This window comes from Danio rerio, chromosome 8 (assembly GCF_049306965.1).
Source record: "Danio rerio strain Tuebingen ecotype United States chromosome 8, GRCz12tu, whole genome shotgun sequence".
NCBI lineage: Eukaryota > Metazoa > Chordata > Actinopteri > Cypriniformes > Danionidae > Danio > Danio rerio.
Genome location: NC_133183.1, coordinates 18,417,877 through 18,441,163, shown reverse-complemented (window position 1 = coordinate 18,441,163; position 23,287 = coordinate 18,417,877). Strand labels below are relative to the sequence as shown.

At 36.0% G+C, this 23,287-nt stretch overlaps 1 protein-coding gene across 2 annotated transcripts in view; it reads left to right on the top strand.

The window, feature by feature from the left end:
• The window catches only part of calr (calreticulin), a 39,604-nt gene that overhangs the window by 8,831 nt on the left and 7,486 nt on the right, over nucleotides 1-23,287 (top strand). Inside the window, 1 exon segment of one of the 2 annotated variants that reach the window (NM_199713.2) lies at nucleotides 34-1,957. The exons of the other annotated variant lie outside the window; for it this stretch is intronic. Within the exon segment in view, the coding sequence (NP_956007.2) occupies nucleotides 34-237 (204 nt within the window). The 3' untranslated portion in view covers nucleotides 238-1,957. 2 annotated transcript variants of the gene reach the window in all.

The following is a 23,287-nucleotide window of genomic DNA, read 5'->3' as shown; positions in this document are numbered from 1 at the left end:
TTAATTGTAGTAATTCATCTATTGTTGTTTAAGGATGCTGAAAAGAAAATGAAGGAAAGCCAAGAAGAGGAAGACAGAAAGAAACATGATGAAGAGGAAAAGTCAAGAAAGGAGGAGGCAAAGGAGGAAGAGGAAGAAGAGAAGGAAGAGGAAGATGAAGAGGAGGAAGAGGAAGAAGAAGAAGAAGAGGAGGACGAGGAGGAGGAAACAGACTCTAAACTCAAAGACGAGTTGTAGATTTCAACAGGAACTAATGAAGAACGCCTCATGACTGATGGGGTGCAGGAAAGAGAACTGGACTTATGCTGGACATTCCTTTACTTTTTGGTTGTGTGATGGATTCTTCTGCTGTTTTTTTTGTCCCTTCTCACTACTACAAAACTATTTATCGATTAACTTTGTGATAATTTTCATTCTTATTTTGTCAGGTCTCTAAGAGTTTCAGTCAGGGAGAGTAAAAGGGAGCTAATGTGACACAACAGACCCACGCCTGTACGTAATATTGTAGGAATTCAGCGCTCTTGTTTACAAATGATTTCAGATATCCTGCTTGCTAAGCAATTCTGTGTGACACAAAACTTGAATCATAACCATCATCAACTGGTAGCTACAATTCTCAGATTACCTCAGACACAACATTTACTTTTTGTTAATATTGTTGAGCAGTTTTGAGGTACTTTTGCCACTATTTTGTCTCCATTTCACAGCTGTTACAGAATATAGGAAAGCGGTTTAGATCTCCTCTGCAGCATTTTGGCTTGACACAGTTTTGTTTGTGTGTTTGTCTTAGAGAAAGCGAGAGAGAGAGTTTTCATTCATTCATTACCTCATACTTGCTCTGTCTATTTGTAATCAGGTTTAAACAAATCTTTGTCATGGTTTCCTGAAAACACAGAGGATCTCACAAGCTCTAGTCAACAAAAATCAAAATGTGCACTTACATGCTTTGCTGTAAGCATTAAACCGAAGAATTTCCACATCCTACTAATCTGAATGTTTGGTTAAAGCCAATCGGCATCAACAACAGTTCCTCTGAGTCTCTTCAAATCTTATTTGTTTGTCCTTTTAATGAGTTTAGCAAATGTGGCAATCAGGGAATCTGTGGGGTGATGAGAAACCCAAAGCTTGTAAGATTCCAAGGGTGTTGGAGGAAGGTTCCTCAATGGTTGTAGTAACATGTCTCCTCTCCAACTCATTGCTCTAGCCATTGTGAAGATTGCACTGCTGCTTCGGTCAGATAAGCAAAATAGATTGTGACCTTTTTTTTTTAAAGATATATTTTGTACTTTTTGTCTTCTGAAGGATGTTCTTTGACATTGAGAAAGAAAAGCTCTGGTATGACAGTTGTTATCCCAATAATAAAACTACAAAAAGAGTAAGATACCCAACCCAAGTTTCCTGAATACATATTTATTTGTAAAAAAATTAACCAAATAAGTTATGCTCAAACTAAACGTTCCCTAAGACTATATATTTCTAATCATTTATTTTAGATTTTCAGTCTTGATGTTGTTGTTTTCTAAATGTAAATTATAACTTCAGCGGAAAATATGAAGGAATAATATTTTTTTCCAGTCATTAAATTGAAAACCAGTTTTCACAATGATTTTTTAATATTTAAAATGTAAATCAATCAAATTAAATGTTTAGCAGACTTTTTGTAATATTACTAATGTGGTGTTCAATTTGATCGGCATTGTGCAATGAAAAATTATATCACAAATTATCATGAACAAACGTTTTGTTAATCAGGTTTCAACTAATTTTAACTTTAGTTAAAGTATTCTTACAAGATTGATGTAAGTTGAGACGATTAGAAAAGTAAATAGACGATTAAAAAGTAATTGTGTTTGTTCAAAACTAGATTAAAAGTGTATCTCGCACATAAATGCTACATCGTGGTGGTGTCAGGTGACAATAATTGTAACACTTTACTAAATAAAAAGTTTACATTCTATAGTTTTTTGTAGTATTTCAAATAAATCATGTACTTCACTAGTACTTTAATGTGTAGGCTAGTTAACACTATGTAGTAGCATTTATCAACAAACTGTTGTAAATAAAGTATAATACACTTCACTTTATGGAAACACTACATTATTTAACATAAATAAAAATATGTCTTTTTTACTTTAGCTACTGCCCAGATTCTAAATTACTTCATTATAAATTATTCAATTCAATAAATGTCAATTTTGTGGTTTGTATTTGGCATTTGTTGTGCTGCTTTGTTTACAGTTACAGTGCTCAGCATATACAAGTACACGCCTCACAAATCTCTCTTTTAAGTTAATATTTTTTAATAGGAAGTTACAACAAAATAACTTAAGATATATAATATATAATAATGGCTCTTATTCAAAAAATAACTTAGGATATATAATGCATAATAATGGCTCTTATTCAAAAAAATAACTTAGAATATATAATAATGGCTCTTATTCTGGTTTATGTAAAGCACTTTGAATAGCCACTGTGTATGAAATGTGCTATATAACATTTTACATTTACATTTAGCAGACGCTTTTATCCAAAGCGACTTACAAATGAGGACAAGGAAGCAATTTACACAACTAAGAGCAACAATGAATAAGTGCTATAGGCAAGTTTCAGGTCTGTAAAGTCTAAGAAGGAAAGTATTAGTAGTATTAGTATTTTTAAAAATTTTTATTTTTTGGGTAGTTAGTGTGATATTCAGAGAGGCAATTGCAGATTAGGAAGTGAAGTGGAGAGTAAATAGTTGAGTTTTTAGTCGTTTCTTGAAAATAGTGAGTGACTGCTGTTCTGATGCAGTTAGGGAGTTCATTCCACCAACTGGGCAGATTGAGCGTAAGCGTTCGCGAAAGTGATTTCTTCCCTCTTTGAGATGGAACCACGAGGCGACGTTCATTCACAGAACGCAAGTTTCTGGAGGGCACATAGATCTGCAGAAGTGAGAGCAGATAAAAAGCAAGGCCAGTATATAAATAAACTTGCCTTACCTTGCCTAAAAACTGGTACACCCACGTTTATATTTTATATATATATATATATATATATATATATATATATATATATATATATATATATATATATATATATATATATATATATATATATATAAAACTAATAAATAAAAAAGGAAAAATCAAAAGAAGCAAAAAATAATAATTTTGTAGGTTGTATTTTTTTGCAATACTTTGGTTAAATTTAATTACATTTATCTTTCAATTTCTAAAAATGTTTGATGACTAAAATATTATTTTAATAAATGTATCTGTTTAATAAATTGTTTTGTTTAAATGCACCGAAATACAGCCGATATTCATGAAGAAATTGATACAAATATTCATTTTCAAAATAGGGTATTCTTAATTATGCTGAGCACTGCGTATCGGTTTGAAATTAATTATCCATTTAAAACAGCTTTTTAGCTGTATAAATAATCGAAAGTACGCGAGCTGTTTTTTTTTTTTTTTACTTTATTTTAAGCATTTTTATATATACACACACAGAACAAGAACACACATTGGCTCGTACTTAGACAAACAAAAGACAATATAAAAGAAAACAACAAAGAAAAGAGACAAAATAAACACAAAGAAAAAACACACACATCATAGTCACAAAACAGTATATACAATAAAAACTAGTAAAGGTGTATAGCTTAAACCTCAGAGGGGTCACTGGATTGCTCATAAGATGTAGATTTGTCAAATAAATCAAGAAATTGACCCCAAGTAGCCAAAAATTTTCTCGTGGAGCTAGTCCGTAAAAATCTAAGTCTCTCCATCTGAATAACAGAAATCATATCAGAAATCCAGTTCTGGAATGAAGGGGGTAACGGTGATTTCCAATTATTAAGCAGTAGTCTTTTAGCAACCACCATGCCTTGCATTAAAGACGCTTGCACTGTTTGAGGGAGCGAAGAAGTGTTTTGTGAAAGCCCAAAGATAGCGAGCTCGGCATCTGGCAGAAAAAGTGTATTATAAGCCTTGGAATACCAGTCAAATATGCTGGTCCAGAATCTGTTTAGTAGGGGACAGAGCCAAAAGGCATGAGAAACCGTGTCCTCTGCTATCTTGCATCTATCGCACATTGGTGAGACTGTAGGAAAGATTTTATGGAGTTTGGCTTTAGTGTAGTGTAGACGATGTATGACCTTGAATTGAACCAGTTGGTGTCTGCTGTTGACTGAGCATGACTGTATTGAAGTCAGACAATTGTCCCATGTGTCTGCAGAGAGTTTGATTCCCAAATCTTTTTCCCAGGCAACTTTAAATCTATTGGAAGATACTGTAACATAGCTTTCAAATAAAGGACAGATTGATTGTATATCCGGATATTTTTCCAAAAGATGTGATAAGATTCAAAAGAGTTTGGACTGAATGCTCAGAGTTTGACAGATACAGTATAATGTCATCTGCATAAAGGCTAATAAGAACTTCTGTTTCTCACTTGAAGGCCTGTAATTTGTGGCGTCTTATGCTTAGGGCAAGGGGCTCAATCGCAATAGCGAAAAGGGCAGGAGAGAGAGGGCAACCCTGTTGTACTGATCGGCAAAAAGAAAATTTAGGTGATCTGTCTGTATTAGTCAAAACTGAACACATGGGCTTGGCGTATATTTTTCTAACCCATGACATAAACGTTTGACCAAATCCAAACCTTTGTAATGATTCATATAAATAACGCCATTCAACTTGATCAAAAGCCTTTTGTGCGTCCAAAGATAAAATTGCCGCCCCTTTAGTTTTTGCATGATTGGCATATATTGTATTAAGAAGGCGACGTACATTAAAGAAAGAGAATCTTCCAGGGATAAATCCAGTCTGGTCAGGATGAGTGATGGATGATAAATGTTTATTAAGTCGCATGGCTAACACTTTAGTGAATTTTGTAGCGCAATTGGCCTATAACTGGCTGGGTCAGTTTCTACTTTGTTTTTCTTCAGAATAAAAGAAATGTTAGCTTCATATAGTGTACTGGGCAAAATCTTATCTTTTTTGGAACTCTGTATCATCCTAAGGATTAGAGGGGAGAGAACATTACTAAATTTCTTATAAAATTCAGGGCTAAACCCATCTGGCCCTGCCGCTTTTCCAGATGGAAATGATAAGTATAGGCATATCAATAGATTCAAAAAAGTTTGATAAATCATTATCAGTGGACATGTTATTGGAGGTATAAAGCTCCCCGTAGAATTCTTCAAAACGGGCATTGATATTACTGGGATTAACTAAAAGGGTGCCGTCTTTAGACTTAATACTATGGATGGACCTGGAAGCTTGAATTCCTTTAAGCTGACGTGCTAAAAGCCTATCAGGCTTATCCCCTGTTTCAAAATATCTTTGCTTCAGTTTTAAATAAAGATTGCTTATTTGATGTCCCAGAATACAACTATATTCATATTTGAGTTTTATTATTTTATTATAATCTTCAGGCGACTTTGACGTTTGATATGCCAATTCGTGAGTAGGAAGAATACTTTGTATTTCCTTAAGTCGTTTCTCTATTTCCCTTTTAGAAACAGATTCATAAGAAATAACATACCCGCGTATGACTGCTTTAAAGGTTTCCCACAGTGTGGAGTCAGAGACCTCCCCATTATCATTGGTTTCTATAAAGTCTTTTAATTTAGTATCAATGTATTCTATGAATTTATCTTGCTTTAATAAATATGGATTGAGACTCCAGGAGTAACATTGTTTAGGAAGAGAGAGATCTATAGACATGGTAATGGGTCTGTGATCTGAAATCAATATGTTGTGGTATTGGTCTCATTAACTTGTGAAATTAGCTGAGAATCAATCAAAAAGTAATCTATTCTACTGTACGATTTATGAACATGTGAGTAATAAGAGTAGTCTTTGTCAGTAGGGTGCTGGATTCTCCATATGTCAACCATGTTCCTTGATTTAATCAAATTGTTTAATACCTGTACTGATGCAATTTTAGGAGGGGGGCTAATAGATAACCTGTCCAAGTAAGGGTCTAAATAGCAATTTAGATCCCCTCCAATAATTATATTAAGGCTGTCTTCATTCAGGAGCAGGTCAAAAACCTTCTTATAAAAGTTTGGGTTGTCTATATTTGGGCCGTAAATATTCAAAAAAATTATTGGAAATGAATTTATGGTTCCAGAAACTTTAATATATCTACCGAAGGGGTCAGTAGTCCTGGAAGAAAACTTAAATGGAATGTTTTTCCTAAAAAGAATAGCCACTCCTCGAGCATGAGAGGTGAATGATGATTGATATATCTGAGAGATCCAGCTAAATTTCAGTCTAGGTTGTTCTGTTGTTTTAATGTGAGTTTCCTGGAGAAAAATCAAATCTGCTGATAGTGATTTAAGATGTCTGGATACCTTATCTCTCTTCATAACATGCCCAAGACCTTTGACATTTAACATCTCTACCCCCAATCTGTATCCTACCAGAAGACCTCTGCATACTCATATTTTGTTCTTAATAGTTTTTTTATTTGAGTAATAATAATAATAAACTTTATTTGTATAGCACTTTTCCAACATACATGCAACTCAAAGTGCCTCACAAACAACAAAAGCATTAAAATAGACCACAAAAACTTATCACATATACTGAAATAAAAGCATTCATGTACACAAAATGTACGTATATACCCACATGATCACACACAATAGTCCTTACATATGCAGGCAAACACCATACATTACATACATAAACCAAAAAAGATAAAATGCGTACACCTAACAAACTTGTTTAAACATACGCAATTTTAAAAAGATGTTTTAAAATTTTTAAAAACATGAATACTTGGGGATTCTTTCACTTCAAGGGGGAGACAGTTCCAAATTTTTTGAGCATAATGGCTAAAAGAAGTAACGCCAGATCGCATCAGGTTTACAGGATAAAATTCTAAAAGTCCAGCACTAGAAGAGCGTAGTAAAGGGTTTGGATTATATTTTGTTAAACAGTAGGAAATGAAGGAAGGTGTCATATTGTGTAGTGCTTTATAAACTAATAAAAGAATCTTAAAATCTATCCTTTGGTGCACAGGCAACAGGGCCGGAGTGGGACTCCTTTTCAGCCCTGGAGTTTCAAGCCTCAGACCGGCCCACCTCAGTTCACGACTGACTATATAAAAATAAAGTCATTTCCAATTCAGACACTATCATGTCTTTTTTTGAGAAAACAACTGCTTTAGAACTTCAAATGTTCAACAACCATAACAGTATCATATGTCTTAACAATAAAAATGAAAAAAAAAAAAAAAAAAAAGAATTACTCAGACGAGAATCGAACCCGGGTCTGCGAGGTCAAAAACTAACGTGCTATCCACTGAACCACAACAACTGCTCAGTACTACTAGACCAAAATATAAATAAAAAGAGTAGAGCTGCGGTAAAATAATGAATAAAAAGACTGTGGTCAAGTAAATAGATAAATAAATTTAAAAAGTGTGACTGCTGAGAGCAACCGATTCTGGAGCTAGGGATACCGGCCCTCACGGCCAAAAAGCGGACCGGCCCACCGGGAATTCTCCCGGTCCTCCCGATTAGCCAATCCGGGCCTGACAGGCAACCAGTGTAATTCTATTAATACTGGTGTAATGTGCTCTCGTTTCTTTAATTTCATTAAAACTCTGGCTGCTGCATTTTGTATCAATTGCAACTTCATTGTAGAACCCTTAGGTAGACCAGTATAGATAGCATTGTAATAATCAAGCCGAGAGAAAATAAAAGCATGAGTTAATTTCTTGGCATCATCAAAAGATAGGAAAGAACGAATTTTGGCAACATTTCTTAAATGATAAAAACATGTTTTGCTTGATTAATATGAGATTTAAAATTAAGATCACAATCAAAAATAACACCCAGGTTCTTTAATTCCTTTTTTTGATTGTAAACCTAAAGAACACAGTTCTGCTTCAATCCTCTCTCGCTCAGGTTTTTTGCCCACAATTAGAATTTCTGTTTTATCTTTATTCAACTTTAAAAAATTTGCAGTCATCCATTGCACAATATTGGACATGCAGTTGGACAAATTTTCCAATGAAGCAGTGTCTCTTGGCTCAACAGAAATATATAATTGTATGTCATCAGCATAAAGATAATTCATGCCATATTTCTGAATTATACTACCTAAAGGAATTAAAATAATAATTATAATAAAAGTATACTTGGGCCTAGGATAGATCCCTGAGGAACACCATATAATATATTGTGTTCTTGCGATGTATATTCATCTATATTTACTAAGAATGTCCTTTCTGTGACATATGTATTGAACCAATTTAAAACTATCCCAGAAAGACCTACAAGTTTTTCCAGTCTGTTAATCAAAATGCAATGATCAACCGTGTCGAATGCTGCACTTAAATCTAGAAGAATTAAAACTGATGCATTACCTTTATCTATGTTTAAGCGCATATCATTAACTACTTTCAATAATGCTGTTTCTGTACTATGACCTTTTCTAAAACCTGACTGATATTTTTCCCAAATTTTATGCTCATCTAAAAATTGATTGAGGTGTAGCAATACAACTTTTTCTAAAATCTTACTAAAAAAAATGTAACATTAGAAATTGGTCTGTAATTATTTAAAACTGTGGAGTCCAAATTAGTTTTTTTTAAAAAGTGGCTTTACCACAGCTTTTTTAAAAGCATTAGGAAAAATTCCTGTCATTAATGAATTATTTACTATGTCAAGGACATAGTCAATCAAGCAATTTGAAACCTTTTTTAAAAATTCTGTTGGAATAGGGTCAAGACAGCTAGAAGAGGACTTTAACTGAGATATGATTTGGATAATATTTTCTTTACTAATATTTCTAAACTTTTCCATTTTATTTTGTGGATAACTTCCCAATTCATCTACAAAATTTTGGTCAATCTGTATAATATCGGTTCTAATCTGCGTTATTTTGATATTAAAAATATAGCAAAATCCTCACACATAATAACAGAAGGCTGGTCAAAATAATAGCTGTTTTTTTGTTTAAAAGACAATCTATAGTAGAAAAGAGTTTTCTAGGATTACTGCTGTTTTCATTAATGATTTTAGAATAAAAAGACTGTCTTTCCAAACGAATAGTTGTATTATATCCGCGTATATTAGACCGCAAAATTTCATGATGTACGGTTAATTTAGTTTTCCTCCAGAGACGTTCTGATTTTCTACATTTCCTCTTCAACTGACAAATATGATCATTCTTCCATGGCATTTTCTTTAACCCTAACCTCCTTTTCTTTATTTTTTCCGGAGCCACAGTATCAAGAGTTGATTTTAATAACGCGTTTAAGATATCAACAACTTTATCATGCACATTCATCTCAGGCCGAAAATATATAGGCGCTTGTTGAATCTCATTAATAAAGGTTTCCGACGTTAAGGCATTAATAAACCGCTTTCTAACTATTTTTTCTTTAGGCTGAAGTATAGTATTAATTTGACAATTAAAAAATAAGCAGAAATGATCTGAGATTGCTAGATCAATCATTTCATTCAAGTTAACATTAATACCAAGTGAAATTATAAGATAGCATATCAACCAGCACTGAAAGAATATAATGAATGTGACTAAATGAAAAAAAGTAAAACATTTTAGAAAAACAAACAGATGCGAGCCAACAACAGGATCCCACAACTTACCCCACCCTCTGACATGCCTATCCAAACTAGACATGAGGTTCCCAATTCAAACTTAGGAGGGGCTGCCGGGCAGCTAGCAAATACCAACATCTCAAGGTAAAGAGAGAAACAAAACAGGGAACAGCCCATCTCTCGTGCCTCAAATATGTAAACAATAACAGGAGTTACCGTGAAAAAAAAAATAGACAAATAAAATAGATAAATAAATAAAGCTCAAACAAACGGAAACAAAATAAACAGTTGAGTGAATTAAAAAGTAAATAAAAAATAAAATAATAGCAATTATGGTAGTAGGGATGATGATAATAATAAAACTGTATATGTAAAAACAGAAAATAAATAAAATAAAAAAGAGATTAAAGTTACTTATTAAGTGGAATTCGACTGTTTAATGTCCCACACCTAACACTGGAAAACCATTAGGAGTTTTTAATTCGTCTGTTCAATAACATACTTCTCAATATGTATTTTTTTCCCCTGAGTTAGTTAAATGTTTGTTTGGCCAAGAAACAACAGCCGTAATAGTCAGTTCTTAGTTATGTGCGGCATCAAATAGAACCGACTGATTATAGAAGATGCCATTAATTGTACTTGAGCTTATTACCCTGGGGTTTTACCGTACTTTTCCACAAATTTCGCGGCTTTGGCTGGGTCAACGAACACGTCAGGCGCCACATCTCCATTCTGATGTATTTGCAATCTGGCCGGGTATCTCAGTGAGAACTTGACTCCTTTTTTACGTAGCGCTTGCATTACATCCCGAAAGGCATTCCGTTGAGACATGACCTCTGCTGTATAATCAGGGAAGATGAAAACCCTTTTGCCCTTATATTCCAGAGGTTGTAGTCTCCCGCGACGCAGAATCAATTCTTTCTCTTGGAAGTGGTGTATACGCGCCAGAATTGTCTCTCACCCACGGCCGGTTTGGGCTGGAGAGACCGGTGCGCACGGTCCAGTTTAACTGGGTGAAGAAAGTGTTCTTCCCCGAGGAGCTGTGGAATCAGCCGGGAGACAAAATCAGTTGGTTTACCTTCTTCCTCGTCCTCCTGTATACCCACGATCTTAATATTGTGTCGTCGTGACCTGGCCTCCAGATCCATAACTTTGTCCCAAAGTTGCATATTTTGTTTGGATAGTTCAGAGACTTTGGTCTCTAAATCATGCAATCGCGCATCAAAGTCGCTCGCCGCCGTCTTCTGATTTGTCACACGGACCTGTAGATCAGCCTGTGAAGCCACAAGTTTCTGGAAGTTGAGTTCAAAAGCATCAAATCGATCGTTCACACCTCGCAAGATTGACTCCTTCTTACATCTCCTTACTTATTTCTTTACATAGGGCATAAGCGGTGTCTGGTAGTATTTCAGACTTTTCAGGTGAATTGTTAGCCTTAGCATTAGCTCCGGCGACGTCGTCTGCGACTTTTCCTTTGTGTGGGGCACTTGGTTTTGGCATTTTCAAGCTTAAGCAGAAGTTTGTGATGTAAAAAAAGCGTGATCACAATTAAAAGTATTAAAGTCGAACAAAAACACGGTAATTTAATAACTTAATTGAGGCCACAGAGAGGAGCTCTAAAAACGCGTCTATCCCCGAGAAATGCGCACTAGCTTATTAATATTACTTCTTACTAGATTATTAATTTGAATTGTTTTCGTTTGTATTCAATTCAATTCAATTCAGCTTTATTTGTATAGCGCTTTTACAATGTAGATTGTGTCAAAGCAGCTTCACATAAATGGTCATAGTAACTGGAACAGTGTGGTTCAGGTTTTAGTGTTTAAGTTCAGTTCAGTTCAGTTTAGCTCAGTTCAGTGTGATTTAATCATTACTGAGAGTTTAAACACTGAAGAGCAAATTCATCGATGCGTAGCTCTACCAATCCTGAACCATGCGAGGCAGTGGCGACAGCGGAGAGGGAAAAAAAACTTCACCTGATAGGAGTGAAGAAAAAAAACCTTGAGAGAACCAGACTCAGTTGGGCACGACCATTTTAATTTCTCCGCCGGCCAAGTCTTGTGCAGAGCTTCAGTCACCGCGGTGGAGGCTGGAAGATGGCCTTAGCGAAGACTCGTCTGTCCCTGGAGCGTCGCTGGAATTAGACTCATGTTCTCCACTCCCCACGACCATCAGCGCAGCAGCAGCTCAGGATATGGCCTGGTCCCGGATATGGAATCCTTGGGATCATCTCGTCGCTGGTCTTGGATCCAATCAGTGACTCCGCATAATCTGAGGACCTCGGGATGAGTATCCCCAGGTAAAAATAGAGAATAAAGAGAATAATTAGCGTAGCTGCTGTTCATAGTGTATATGAACAAGATGCAGAAGCCTGTGTGGAACCCGCTAGGTGATGCATTGAGTGTATGCTTTACTAAACAGATAGGTATTTAATCTAGTTTTGAACTGGAAGAGTGTGTCTGAGCCTCGGACGTTATCAGGAAGGCTATTCCAGAGTGTAGGAGCCATGAAAGAGAAGGCTCGACCTCCTTTACTTGATTTTGCTATTCTAGGTACTACCAGAAGCCCTGAGTTTTGAGATCTTAAAGAGCGAGTTGGATTGTAGCGAGACAGAAGGTTGGTTAGATAAACAGGAGCTAGATTATTTAGAGCTTTATAGGTGAGAAGTAATATTTTAAATTCAATACGAAACTTAACAGGCAGCCAGTGTAAGGAGGATAAAATTGGGGTGATATGATCATATTTTCTAGACCTGGTCAGAACTCTGGCTGCTGCATTTTGTACTAATTGAAGTTTGTTAATAGAGGATGCTGGGCACCCAGCAAATAGAGCATTACAGTAATCCAGTCTCGAAGTCATAAAAGCATGGACTAGCTTTTCTGCATCTGAAATGGATAGCATATTTCGTAATTTAGCGATAATTCTCAGATGAAAGAAGGCAGTTTTTGTGACATGGGATATATGGTTTTTAAAAGTTAGATTGCTGTCTAATATGACACCCAGATCTTTTATAGTAGAGCTAAAGCTAACTTTGTATCCCTCTAATAGTAAATTGAGTTGCGAGATCTGCTGTGTGCAAGATTTAGGCCCAATAAGTAATAATTCTGTTTTGTCTGAGTTTAAGAGAAGAAAATTGTTGGTCATCCAGTCTTTAATGTCTTTGATACACTCAGTTAGTTTAGACAGTTCAGACGTCTCGTCAGGTTTAGTTGAAATATATAATTGAGTATCATCTGCATAGCAGTGAAAGCTGATCCCATGTCTTCTAATAATGTCTCCCAGAGGTAGCATGTAAATTGTAAACAGTAAAGGGCCTAAAACTGATCCTTGAGGCACCCCATACTTTACTGGGCTGACTTGTGAAGGCTGTCCATTAATATTCACAAACTGGTAACGGTCAGTTAAGTATGACTTAAACCATTAAAGAGCCTGTCCCTGGACACCTGTAGACTTTAAGCAATTTATGAGGATATTGTGGTCAATGGTGTCAAATGCCGCACTAAGATCGAGTAAAACTAATAGCGAGACGCACCCTCGGTCAGCAGCTAAGAGTAAATCATTGGTTATTTTCACTAAGGCGGTTTCTGTACTGTGATGAGCCCTGAAACCTGACTGAAACACTTCAAAAATATTGTTCGTCTGCAGAAAAGAGCATAATTGAGTGGAAACAACTTTTTCTAGTATTTTAGACATAAATGGAAGATTTGAAATAGGCCTATAGTTAGCTAAGTTGTTGGTGTCTAGTTGCGGTTTCTTAATAATAGGCTTAATAACAGCTAGCTTGTAAGAGTTTGGAACATGGCCTATAGATAAAGAAGAGTTGATAATGTTAAGAAGAGGTTCTCCTATAGCAGGTAGCAGCTCTTTCAGTAATTTTGTTGGAATTGAGTCCAGCATACACGTAGCTGGTTTAGAGCTATTTATAATTTTTACTAACTCTTTGTGTTCTATGATTTTGAAGCAGTGTAGGTTATTATTATGATTTAATGAAATATTTACAGGATTTGGAGTATAAGCCAGTGCAGAAAGTTTGGCATCTCCTATTTTCTGTCTAAAGCCTTCTATTTTATCACTGAAAAAATTTATGAAGTCATCACTACTAATTTGCGGTGGAGTAGTTTGTTCCAAGGATGACCGATTATTTGCTAATTTAGAGATGGTGTTAAATAAAAATCTAGGATTGTTATGTTTATTTTCTATCAGTTTGCGCAGGTGCTCGGTCCTGGCAGATTTTAGAGCCCTCCTATAGCTGGACATACTGTTTTTGTACGCAATTCTAAAGACCTCTAAATTAGTTTTTTTCCATTTACGTTCCAGGGCGCGGGTTGCTGTTTTGAGCGCACGAGTATGACTATTATACCATGGTATAGTTTTAATCTCTCTAGCCTTTTTTAATGTGATGGGTGCCACAGTATTTAGTGTGCTTGTATGTCATTTGCATTGATCTTCGGGCATTTGTCTTTAAAATTAAACATGCTGCGCAGTTGTTTGTGTAGAGGCTTATAGTTGTGTATTTTGATTATTCTCAGCTGTCTGGTGATTTCTAGCGATTCAACTAGGCCTACTTCAATACTGTCGATGAAATAATACCCTGTCATTACATCTCAGCGGTTGATGATGGCGACAGCCGAAAATTCTAATATAATGGTCAAACCTCAAAAACCGAGTGTCGAAGACGGAGCAAGAGTTCAGATGGAGAACTCCTCTTTTCCAAAATCTTCAAGTGGATCTAATGGTGAGTTATTGTGATATGAATGAATATTGAGACATTTCCCCGATTAGAGGTTAAAATCTGTCAATTTACCGTTTCCGTATTTTGTCTTAAGTGTTAATGTACTGTTGTGAGGTTGTGAATTGCATTTTAGGACCTTAATTTAGTCTCTAACGATTTTTAATGTTGAAAATTAAAAACAAATAGACTTTTATTGAGATTCTAGTAGTTTGAAATAATATAAGAAATAGCCTAATTGATTAATATAATATAGGCTAAATATGAATTTATGGTTATTACAAAATTTACTAACATAACAAACAGCAGAAATATGTGCTGAAATTGTGAATGCTAGTCTCTTTATGATTAACGTAAATGAATGTTGTATCTCATTTACAGACACTGTCTTAAATGCCTTACTAAAATTAAGTTTTTACTTTGGATAACATATAAAAGGGCTCTGAACATGTTTTTGGTGCATTGACCAGTTTTAAATACCATGAAAAGTATTTCAAAAATATTATAATCAATTCTAATAAATACAGGTCCTTAACTTGATGAAAGGGTTTTTATTTTTCAAGGCAGTTAAACACCTCATTTTCAATTTAAATACTGTGTTTTAGTGACTTTTAGATTAGCTTGTCGGATGGTCATAACCATACTTTCTGATATAGCAAAAATATTCCCTAAAGATTTATAATTAAAAAAAAAAATATATATATATATATATATATATATATATATATATATATATATATATATATATATATATATATATATATATATATATATATATATATATATATATATATGTGTGTGTGTGTGTGTGTGTGCTGGATCATCTACTGAATATTAGTATATTAGTACTTAGAATCCATAAGTTAATTCCTATTTATAGGTATGATGCCTATTCATTTAGCTTCTTCAAATTGTTGTTGCCACAGAAACATTCTGACAGATCAGTTATTTTGCCTAATTTAAAAAGAACACCATACATGAAGACACTTACGATCCACTCATCCTGTGATCATCTGAAGCATTGTCTGTAAGTTTATTATCTGTTTGTGTTTATATTCTATCTCAGATATTATTGTTATGTACACAGATAACTATAGCTCATTTTATGTACATGTTTTTAGATAGTTTCACTCTGTTTCAACAATTTCAATGTGGCATGGAATAAAGCAGCATTCTCCCACAATCTCACGTGTTGGAAAGAGTTTATCTGTCTGTCTAACTTTGGGAAGAGAGACGCAGGAGTGAGGGCAGAACAAATATATATATATATATATATATATATATATATATATATATATTTTTAATTATTATATTTTTTACTTATTTTTAAAACACAAATTTATTACATCATCAATCTTTCGAAAAAGAAATAGTAATCTGTTTTAAAAACCGTAGCTTATTGTCATTTATTAGCAAATAACAAACTGGCCAATACATTCAACCTTCCTCAGTCTGAATTTGGCTATCTAAATGAAAAAATATTAAAACTAAACAATAGTGATGATAACAACAACAATATTACCACTATTAATACTACACTGTAAAACACAACAGCCAACTTTATCAAATTAGTGTAGTTAACTCAAAATCTACTGAAATTTAATTTTACTCATTTGAAGAGTTTTGAGATTAGTGAAGATAATGTTTTACGTTTTATAATTTGTATTTCTTTGCTTCAAGAATAAGGTCCAAGATTTAGAATTAAAGATATTTGTAAAATGTTTCGGACTCATGAAAAATATTATTGTTAGCATTGGGCAAAATTGTTAGCTGAAGTCACATCGGCCTTAAAGCCTTTTTATGTTTATAATCACCATTTATGATAGCACAGCAGTCAAAATAGGACAATTGAGCATATGTATGGAGCATATTCTGGACCATACAGCATAAATAGTGAAAATAGAAACGCTTTATTATTTCAGGCTCAAACCCTTTATGGCAATGAGCCTGAAAAAATAATACAATTCCATGCAAAAATACATGGTTAAAGTATGCTATAGGCCAGAAAGAACATTTCCTGTTTGTTATCATACTAATTCATAACTGTAACAACAGGCAATTCAATCGTATATTCGCGTTAATACAGCTATCATGACATTATTAATCAATATGTGGACCTTTTTGATTCTCTGAAGTTATGGAAATTAAAAATGTAAAACAGGAAATAGATTAGGACCATTGTTATTGTTTGCATTTCTCAACATGGTCTATAGCAAAACTTTGGATTTACACAAGGGATGAATAAAAAATATATATTTTAAATTTCTTCTCAAATGACCGTGCAATCATTTCTCTTTTAACAGATGAGGCGAATGTGAAGAAAAGCAAAAAGAAGAAAAAGAGCAGACTGGCGCGTTTTTCCAATCATTGTGCAAGGCGTGGTGTCTGGAAAAAGAAATGGAGGTGGTGGATGAAGAGAACGTGAAGGTGGAGGAGGATGAGAACATAAAGGTGAAGGAGGAAAACAAAAGGGATGCTGATGAAATAAATGAGGGTGAAAAGAAGGAAGAGGAGGTGAAGAAGAAGAGGAGGAGGAGCCAAAATAAAAGTGGTACAAAAGAGGACACTATGAAGGAGGAGGTGGAGATGAAAGTGACGGAGGAGAGCATAAAGGAGGCAGAGGAGGAAGAGAAAATGGACTCTGAGGTGATAAAGGAAGCCGAGAAGGAGGAAGAGGAAGTGGCCAAGGAAAAGTGGTACAAAAGAGGACACTATAAAGGAGGAGGAGAGCATTAAAGAGGCAGAGGAGGAAGAAAAAATGGATGCTGAGGTGATAAAGGAGGCTGAGAAGGAGGAGGAGGAAAAGAAAAGTAATATTGAGGAGGAGGAACAGATGAAGAAGAAGAGAAGGAGGAGGCCAAGGAAAAGTGGTACAAAAGAGGACACTATAAAGGAGGAGGTGGAGATAAAAGTGACGGAGGAGAGCATAAAGGAGGCAGAGGAGGAAGAGAAAATGGACGCTGAGGTGATAAAGGAAGCCGAGAAGGAGGAGGAGGAAGTGGCCAAGGAAAAGTGGTACAAAAGAGGACACTATAAAGGAGGAGGAGAGCATTAAAGAGGCAGAGGAGGAAGAAAAAATGGATGCTGAGGTGATAAAGGAGGCTGAGAAGGAGGAGGAGGAAAAGAAAAGTTATGTTGAGGAGGAGGAACAGATGAAGAAGAAGAGGAGGAGGAGGCCAAGGAAAAGTGGTACAAAAGAGGACAATATAAAGGAGGAGGTGGAGATAAAAGTGACGGAGGAGAGCATAAAGGAGGCAGAGGAGGAAGAGAAAATGGACGCTGAGGTGATAAAGGAGGCTGAGAAAAAGGAGTAAGTAAAGAAGAAGAGGAGGAGGAGGCCAAGGAAAAGTGGTACAAAAGAGGACTCTATAGAGGAGGAGGAGAGCATTAAAGTGGCAGAGGAGGAAGAGAAAATGGACGCTAAGGTGATAAAAAAAGCTGAGAAGGAGGAGGAAGTGAAAAAAAAGAGAAGGCGGAGGAGGCCAAGGAAAAATGCTACAAAAGAGGACTCTATAAAGGAGGAGTGCATTAAGGAGGCAGAGGAGGACGAGAAAATGGACGCTGAGGTGATAAAGGAGGCTGAGAAGGAGGAGGAAAAAAAATGTCGAGGAGAAAGAACAGATAAAGAAGAAGAGGAGGAGGAGGAGGAGGAAAAAGAAAACTGAGACAAAAGACGATGTCCAGATCAGTGCTGAGGAACCTTTGCTGAATGAAAACAAAAGGGTGGTCTTTTATTATTTACAGATCTGAATTGCTCAATAAAAAAAAATAAAACTGGAGATGCGCATGCGCAACGGACGGTGATGGCTGCTTAGTGAAACGCGCTCTGCTTCAGATGTGCTTTTCCTTTATAAATATTCCTACTGAGATTTAAACTGAGGTTTTAAGTATTTGTTTTTGTTAAGAGGCGTCAGAGATGGCATCCCAACGAGAATTGCTACACTCGCCCTCCAAAAAATGACCTAAAGATGACGAACGCCTTCACGACGCCATTGCCGAGATGCTCGAACAACAACTGAGCGCTATAAAGCTAAGTATGTCTGCGATCGTTCGGGAGGCAATTTCAAAGATTTCTACACGTCTTAACTCCCTGGAAAATGATGTCAAAGCGGTCGGCGACAGACTGGATTATATGCAATCCACAGTGCGCGATTTTGAAAAGAATTCGATTGCCAGCACGTCGCGTGTGGAGGAGCTACAGGAGAAGCTTTGGCTTTAGGAAGACAAGGCCAGACAAAATAATCTAAGATTGGTGGGTTTACCTGAAGGCGCGGAAAGCAGCAATGCAATTTAGTTCCTGCAGACCCAGATTCCTAAGTGGCTGCCGGCCTTGCAAGGGAAGATGATCGAGATCACCGCCTGAACGCGAACGAAGATTCCTCCAGAAAGAAAGCGCGCGCTTTGATTTTCAAACTTCTCCGGTGCAATGACAGGCAAGCGATTCTGAAGGAAGCCAGAAATTCCTCATCCCTAAATTACGAAGGAACCAAACTATGGTTTTTCCCCGATTACAGCAAGGGCACGTCTCAAAAAAGGAAAGTCATGTCAGAAAAAAGGAAATGTCTCCAACAGTTGGGCATTGAGTCCTTCTTGTTATACCCAGCAGTGGTGAAAGTGTTAAACGGCCGTGAGCAAATTCTCTTCAAAACACCCACAGATCTGGAGAAGTTCGTCTCATCGCTAAATGCTGACATTCCGATGGGAGAAAACCTGACGGCGCGATCCACTGACTAAATTTTGCCTCATATAAAGGGTGCTTCCTACATATTTCAAGTAGGAATTTACGTTGTATTACTGATATGGACATTTGATTAAGCGGGACACGGGTTCCTGGGTTTAGCCGCGCAGCTCGAGCGCATGGCCTCGAATTTGTTTATTTTCCAGGCAGGTAAGAGAGACTGTATTCTCTCTCTACAGGCTGCCATTTATATTTTGTTTTTATTTAATTCAAACATTTCGTTGTTGTTAATAGGTTTTGCTTTTTCTTATTATATATTTAATTTGATGGTTCTCTGGGGTGACATTCTTGATTACATGTGTGCTATTTATGGGTTTAGAATGATCACTTTATCTGTTAAGTGTTTAATCTATGCGTTCTGTTATGAATGATATCAACGTGATATCGTGGAATGTCAATGGCTTGAATTCACCGGTAAAGAGAGCAAAATGCCTGGATTATTTACATCGTAAGAGAGCGGATATAGCTCTCATACAAGAATCCCACTTCAGGGCCTCAGATGTTACTCGTTGTCAAAATAGACATTTTAAAATTATAGCCGCTTCATCTTACACTAGCGCTTCAAGAGGAGTGCTAATACTTCAAAATAGAAGATTCCCATTTATATTAGAGAAATCAGGGAGTGATGATCATGGGTGGATCACATGTTTTGGGATCGTGGAATAGTTTAAAAATAGCTTTTGTTTCAGTCTATGCCCCAAATAAATTTGACACAGATTTTTTTCCTTCGCTTACCAAGCTCCTTCTTAGCTTTGGTGACTACAATCTGGTAGTGGGTATGGATGCTAATGCAGTTGTCAATCCCTCTATTGATAAGTCTCTCTCCGCACCGTCCTCTGTACACAGTGACCAGGCTTCCCGGGCATTGAATGAGCTTATTTTGGATAATGACTTGTGTGATATCTGGAGGCTTCAGAATGAAAATTGTAGAGACTATACCTTTTATTCTTCCCGACACAAGACATTTACAAGAATAGATTATATTCTTATATCAAAATATTTAATTCAGAGTGTAAATAACAAAGGTATTATCCCTATGCTCATTTCAGACCATTCGGCAGTAATTTGTAATTTGTCACCCCCTACAGGATTTCAAAGGACAAAAAGGTGGCGCTTTAACACAACTCTGCTACTGAAAGATGATTTTATTAAACAGTTACGAGATAATCTGACCATGTTTCTTTCAGAAAACTCCAGTTCAGCGGTTAATCCACAGATTTTATGGGAAACAACCAAGTGTTTTCTGAGAGGGAACTGTATATCATTTGCCTCTTATGAACATAGAGCTAAAACTAAAAAATTAAATAATTTAGAAAACAAATTGAAATAATAGAGAGAGACTTAAAGGAAACTTTTTCAGAACAGAAGAAAGAAATTTAAAATCTGATCGCAAGGCAATTTTATTAAGAAAGGCAGAATTTTTGAGTCATCGCACCAAACAAAATGATTATTTTAATGCAGAACGACCCACTAAATTATTAGCTTTAAGGCTGAAACATAATGAGGCAATGTCATCAATAACAGCCATTAAGGATAGTATGCATACTGCTTCGGACAAGGTGAATGCTACATTCAAGAACTTCTATGAGCATCTTTACAGTTCCAAGGTGGGGGTAGAGGATCAACAAACAATTGAATTTATATCAAAGCTAAATCTCCCTTGCCTAAGTGACGAGCAACAGAAATTTTTAGACTCTTTAATTACATTAAGTGAAGTAAAAGAAGCTCTAGAGTCAATGAATAAAGAAAAGGCCCCGGGCCTAGATGGTCTACCCCCAGAGTTGTATTTGGTGATATGGGACTTGCTAGGACCACTCCTTCTAAATTCCTTAAATTTTGCAATAGATACAGGTTGTTTTTACAGAGATCAGAATACTGCCCTTATCTCCCTGATTTAAAAAAAAAAGGGAAGGACCCTTTTAGCTGCTCTAGTTACAGGCCGATTTCACTTATCTGTACAGACACTAAGGTTTACGCAAAAGTTCTAGCCCGCCGTTTAGATCAAATTGCCGGTTCTATAATTTCCCATGACCAGACAGGCTTTCTTAAGGGTCGCTCTGCTATGGATAAAGTCAGACGACTTTTAAATATCATAGACAAGTCCAAACTTACTGATGATCAAAGTGCTATTCTCTCGCTAGATGCAGAGAAAGCCTTTGACCGGGTCGAATGGATATATCTCTGGTCAGTTTTGAAGTGTCTGGGCTTTGGTCCATATTTTATACATATGGTACAAACTCTGTATCGTAATTCAGCTGCATGGGTGTCAACAGGCTTGAGCTGCTCAAGTGCTTTTCTGCTGGGTAGAGACACAAGACAGGGCTGCCCATTGTCACCATTGTTGTTTGCCCTTTCGTTAGAGCCTTTGGCCCGGGCAATTCGTCAGGTTCATGTAATCGCCCCTATCATTATAGATAATTCTAAACATCACATCTCTCTGTTTGCTGATGATATTCTACTATATATGTCAGATACTTCTACCTCTATTATTCAATGTCTTAAAATATTTAATGATTTAAAAAAAGTGAGTGGGTATAAGATTAACTGGGAGAAATCTGTACTAATGCCACTGTCGGGGAGATGTGATATCACGTCAGTGCCCGCTTCAATTCCAGTTAATAACGCATTCACATATTTAGGAATTCAGATTCTTCCTTCACTTCAGGTGATGGTCAAACAAAACTATAGTTCCTTATTCAACAATATCAGACGGGACCTAGAGAGATGGGGCGTACAATTACTCTCTCTGCAAGGTAGGATTGCAATTATCAAAATGAATGTTCTACCTAGACTTTTATTTTTATTTAACATGATTCCTCTTTCTCCAAATAAGACGTTTTTTAAAGAAATAAATTCCATTATAACTAAATTTATTTGGAACAACAAACGTCCTCGAATTAAACTTAAAACATTACAGAAAACACCTGCTAAAGGGGGGTTGGCATTTCCTAACATTCAACTATATTTCTGGGCATGTCAACTGCGCAGTCTTAAGACTTGGTTGAAAGTAGATTCTGATATTGCTTGGCGTAACATTGAATCATCTGCTGTGCATCCACACCGACTACAAGATTTGTTATTTACGGGATTACCTAAGAAAGTAAAAAAAATTGATAATAGAATAGTAGTGGACTAACTTAAAATATGGTATGATGTTTGCAAATTCACTGGATGCGCCAAAAAATTTACAAAAGAATCTCCAATTTGGAACAATTATCATTTACAATTTGGGGGAAAGCTCTTGATATTTAAGCTGTGGTCAGATCAAGGTATTTCTGTGTTGGGCGATATCTTCGACAACCAGGGCTTGAGGTCTTTCCAGGATTTGAAAGAAGGTTACAATCTCCCCGGACATTCCTACTTTCTGTATTTAAGGCTGAGAAGTGCAATGCGTGCTTATGGAGTTCCGTGGAACTGTAATTTGGACAATCATCCATTGCGGGACTGTGTGAATTTCTCTCAGTCACGTGGATCAATCTCATGCATTTACAACAAACTGCCTAACTATGACTCTGTTGCACTCCCCATCATCACAATATAGGAAAAGGAACTGTCCTCTTAACAACTGAACTGGGACTGGATATGGGAAAGTATCCAGGTGATGTCTAAGAATCCTGCCCATCAACTCATACACTATAAACTGATCCACAAGGCTTATGCAACTCCATATGTGCTTCACCGCATGGAACGGTTACCTACCCCTTTTTGTACATTGTGTAATTCAAACTCTGTGGGGACATATATGCATATGTTTTTTGAATGTCCACTTATCAGTACATTTTGGGATAAGGTATTTCAAACTACTTCAGAAGTGTGAGATGTTCATTCCCAAATACCTAATATCTGTTTATTGAATAATGATTATGATCTAAACCTAAACACTTCCCAACGCAGGATATTTCATACTGCACTAACTGCAGCCAAGAAAGTTATATTTAAAATAGGGCATGAACCCTCATTCCCAGCGAATAAAATGTGGCTTATTGAACTAAAAAATATTGCAATGTTAGAACGTTCCACTGCAAGAATTAACAAAGCTAAACCCCATACAATCAAAGCATAGTTCGATTTTATTGAGAAAATTTCTTATATAATAACTAGTTAAATCTCACCCCAAAGCTTTTCTTTTTCTGTGTATTGTTATTCATTTATTATTTTATTGTCTTTATTTTACTATTATTATTATTTGTAATTTCTTTATGTATTTTTATTTAATGCAAACCCTGGCTTGTATATAGTTGTTGCTAGCTATGTA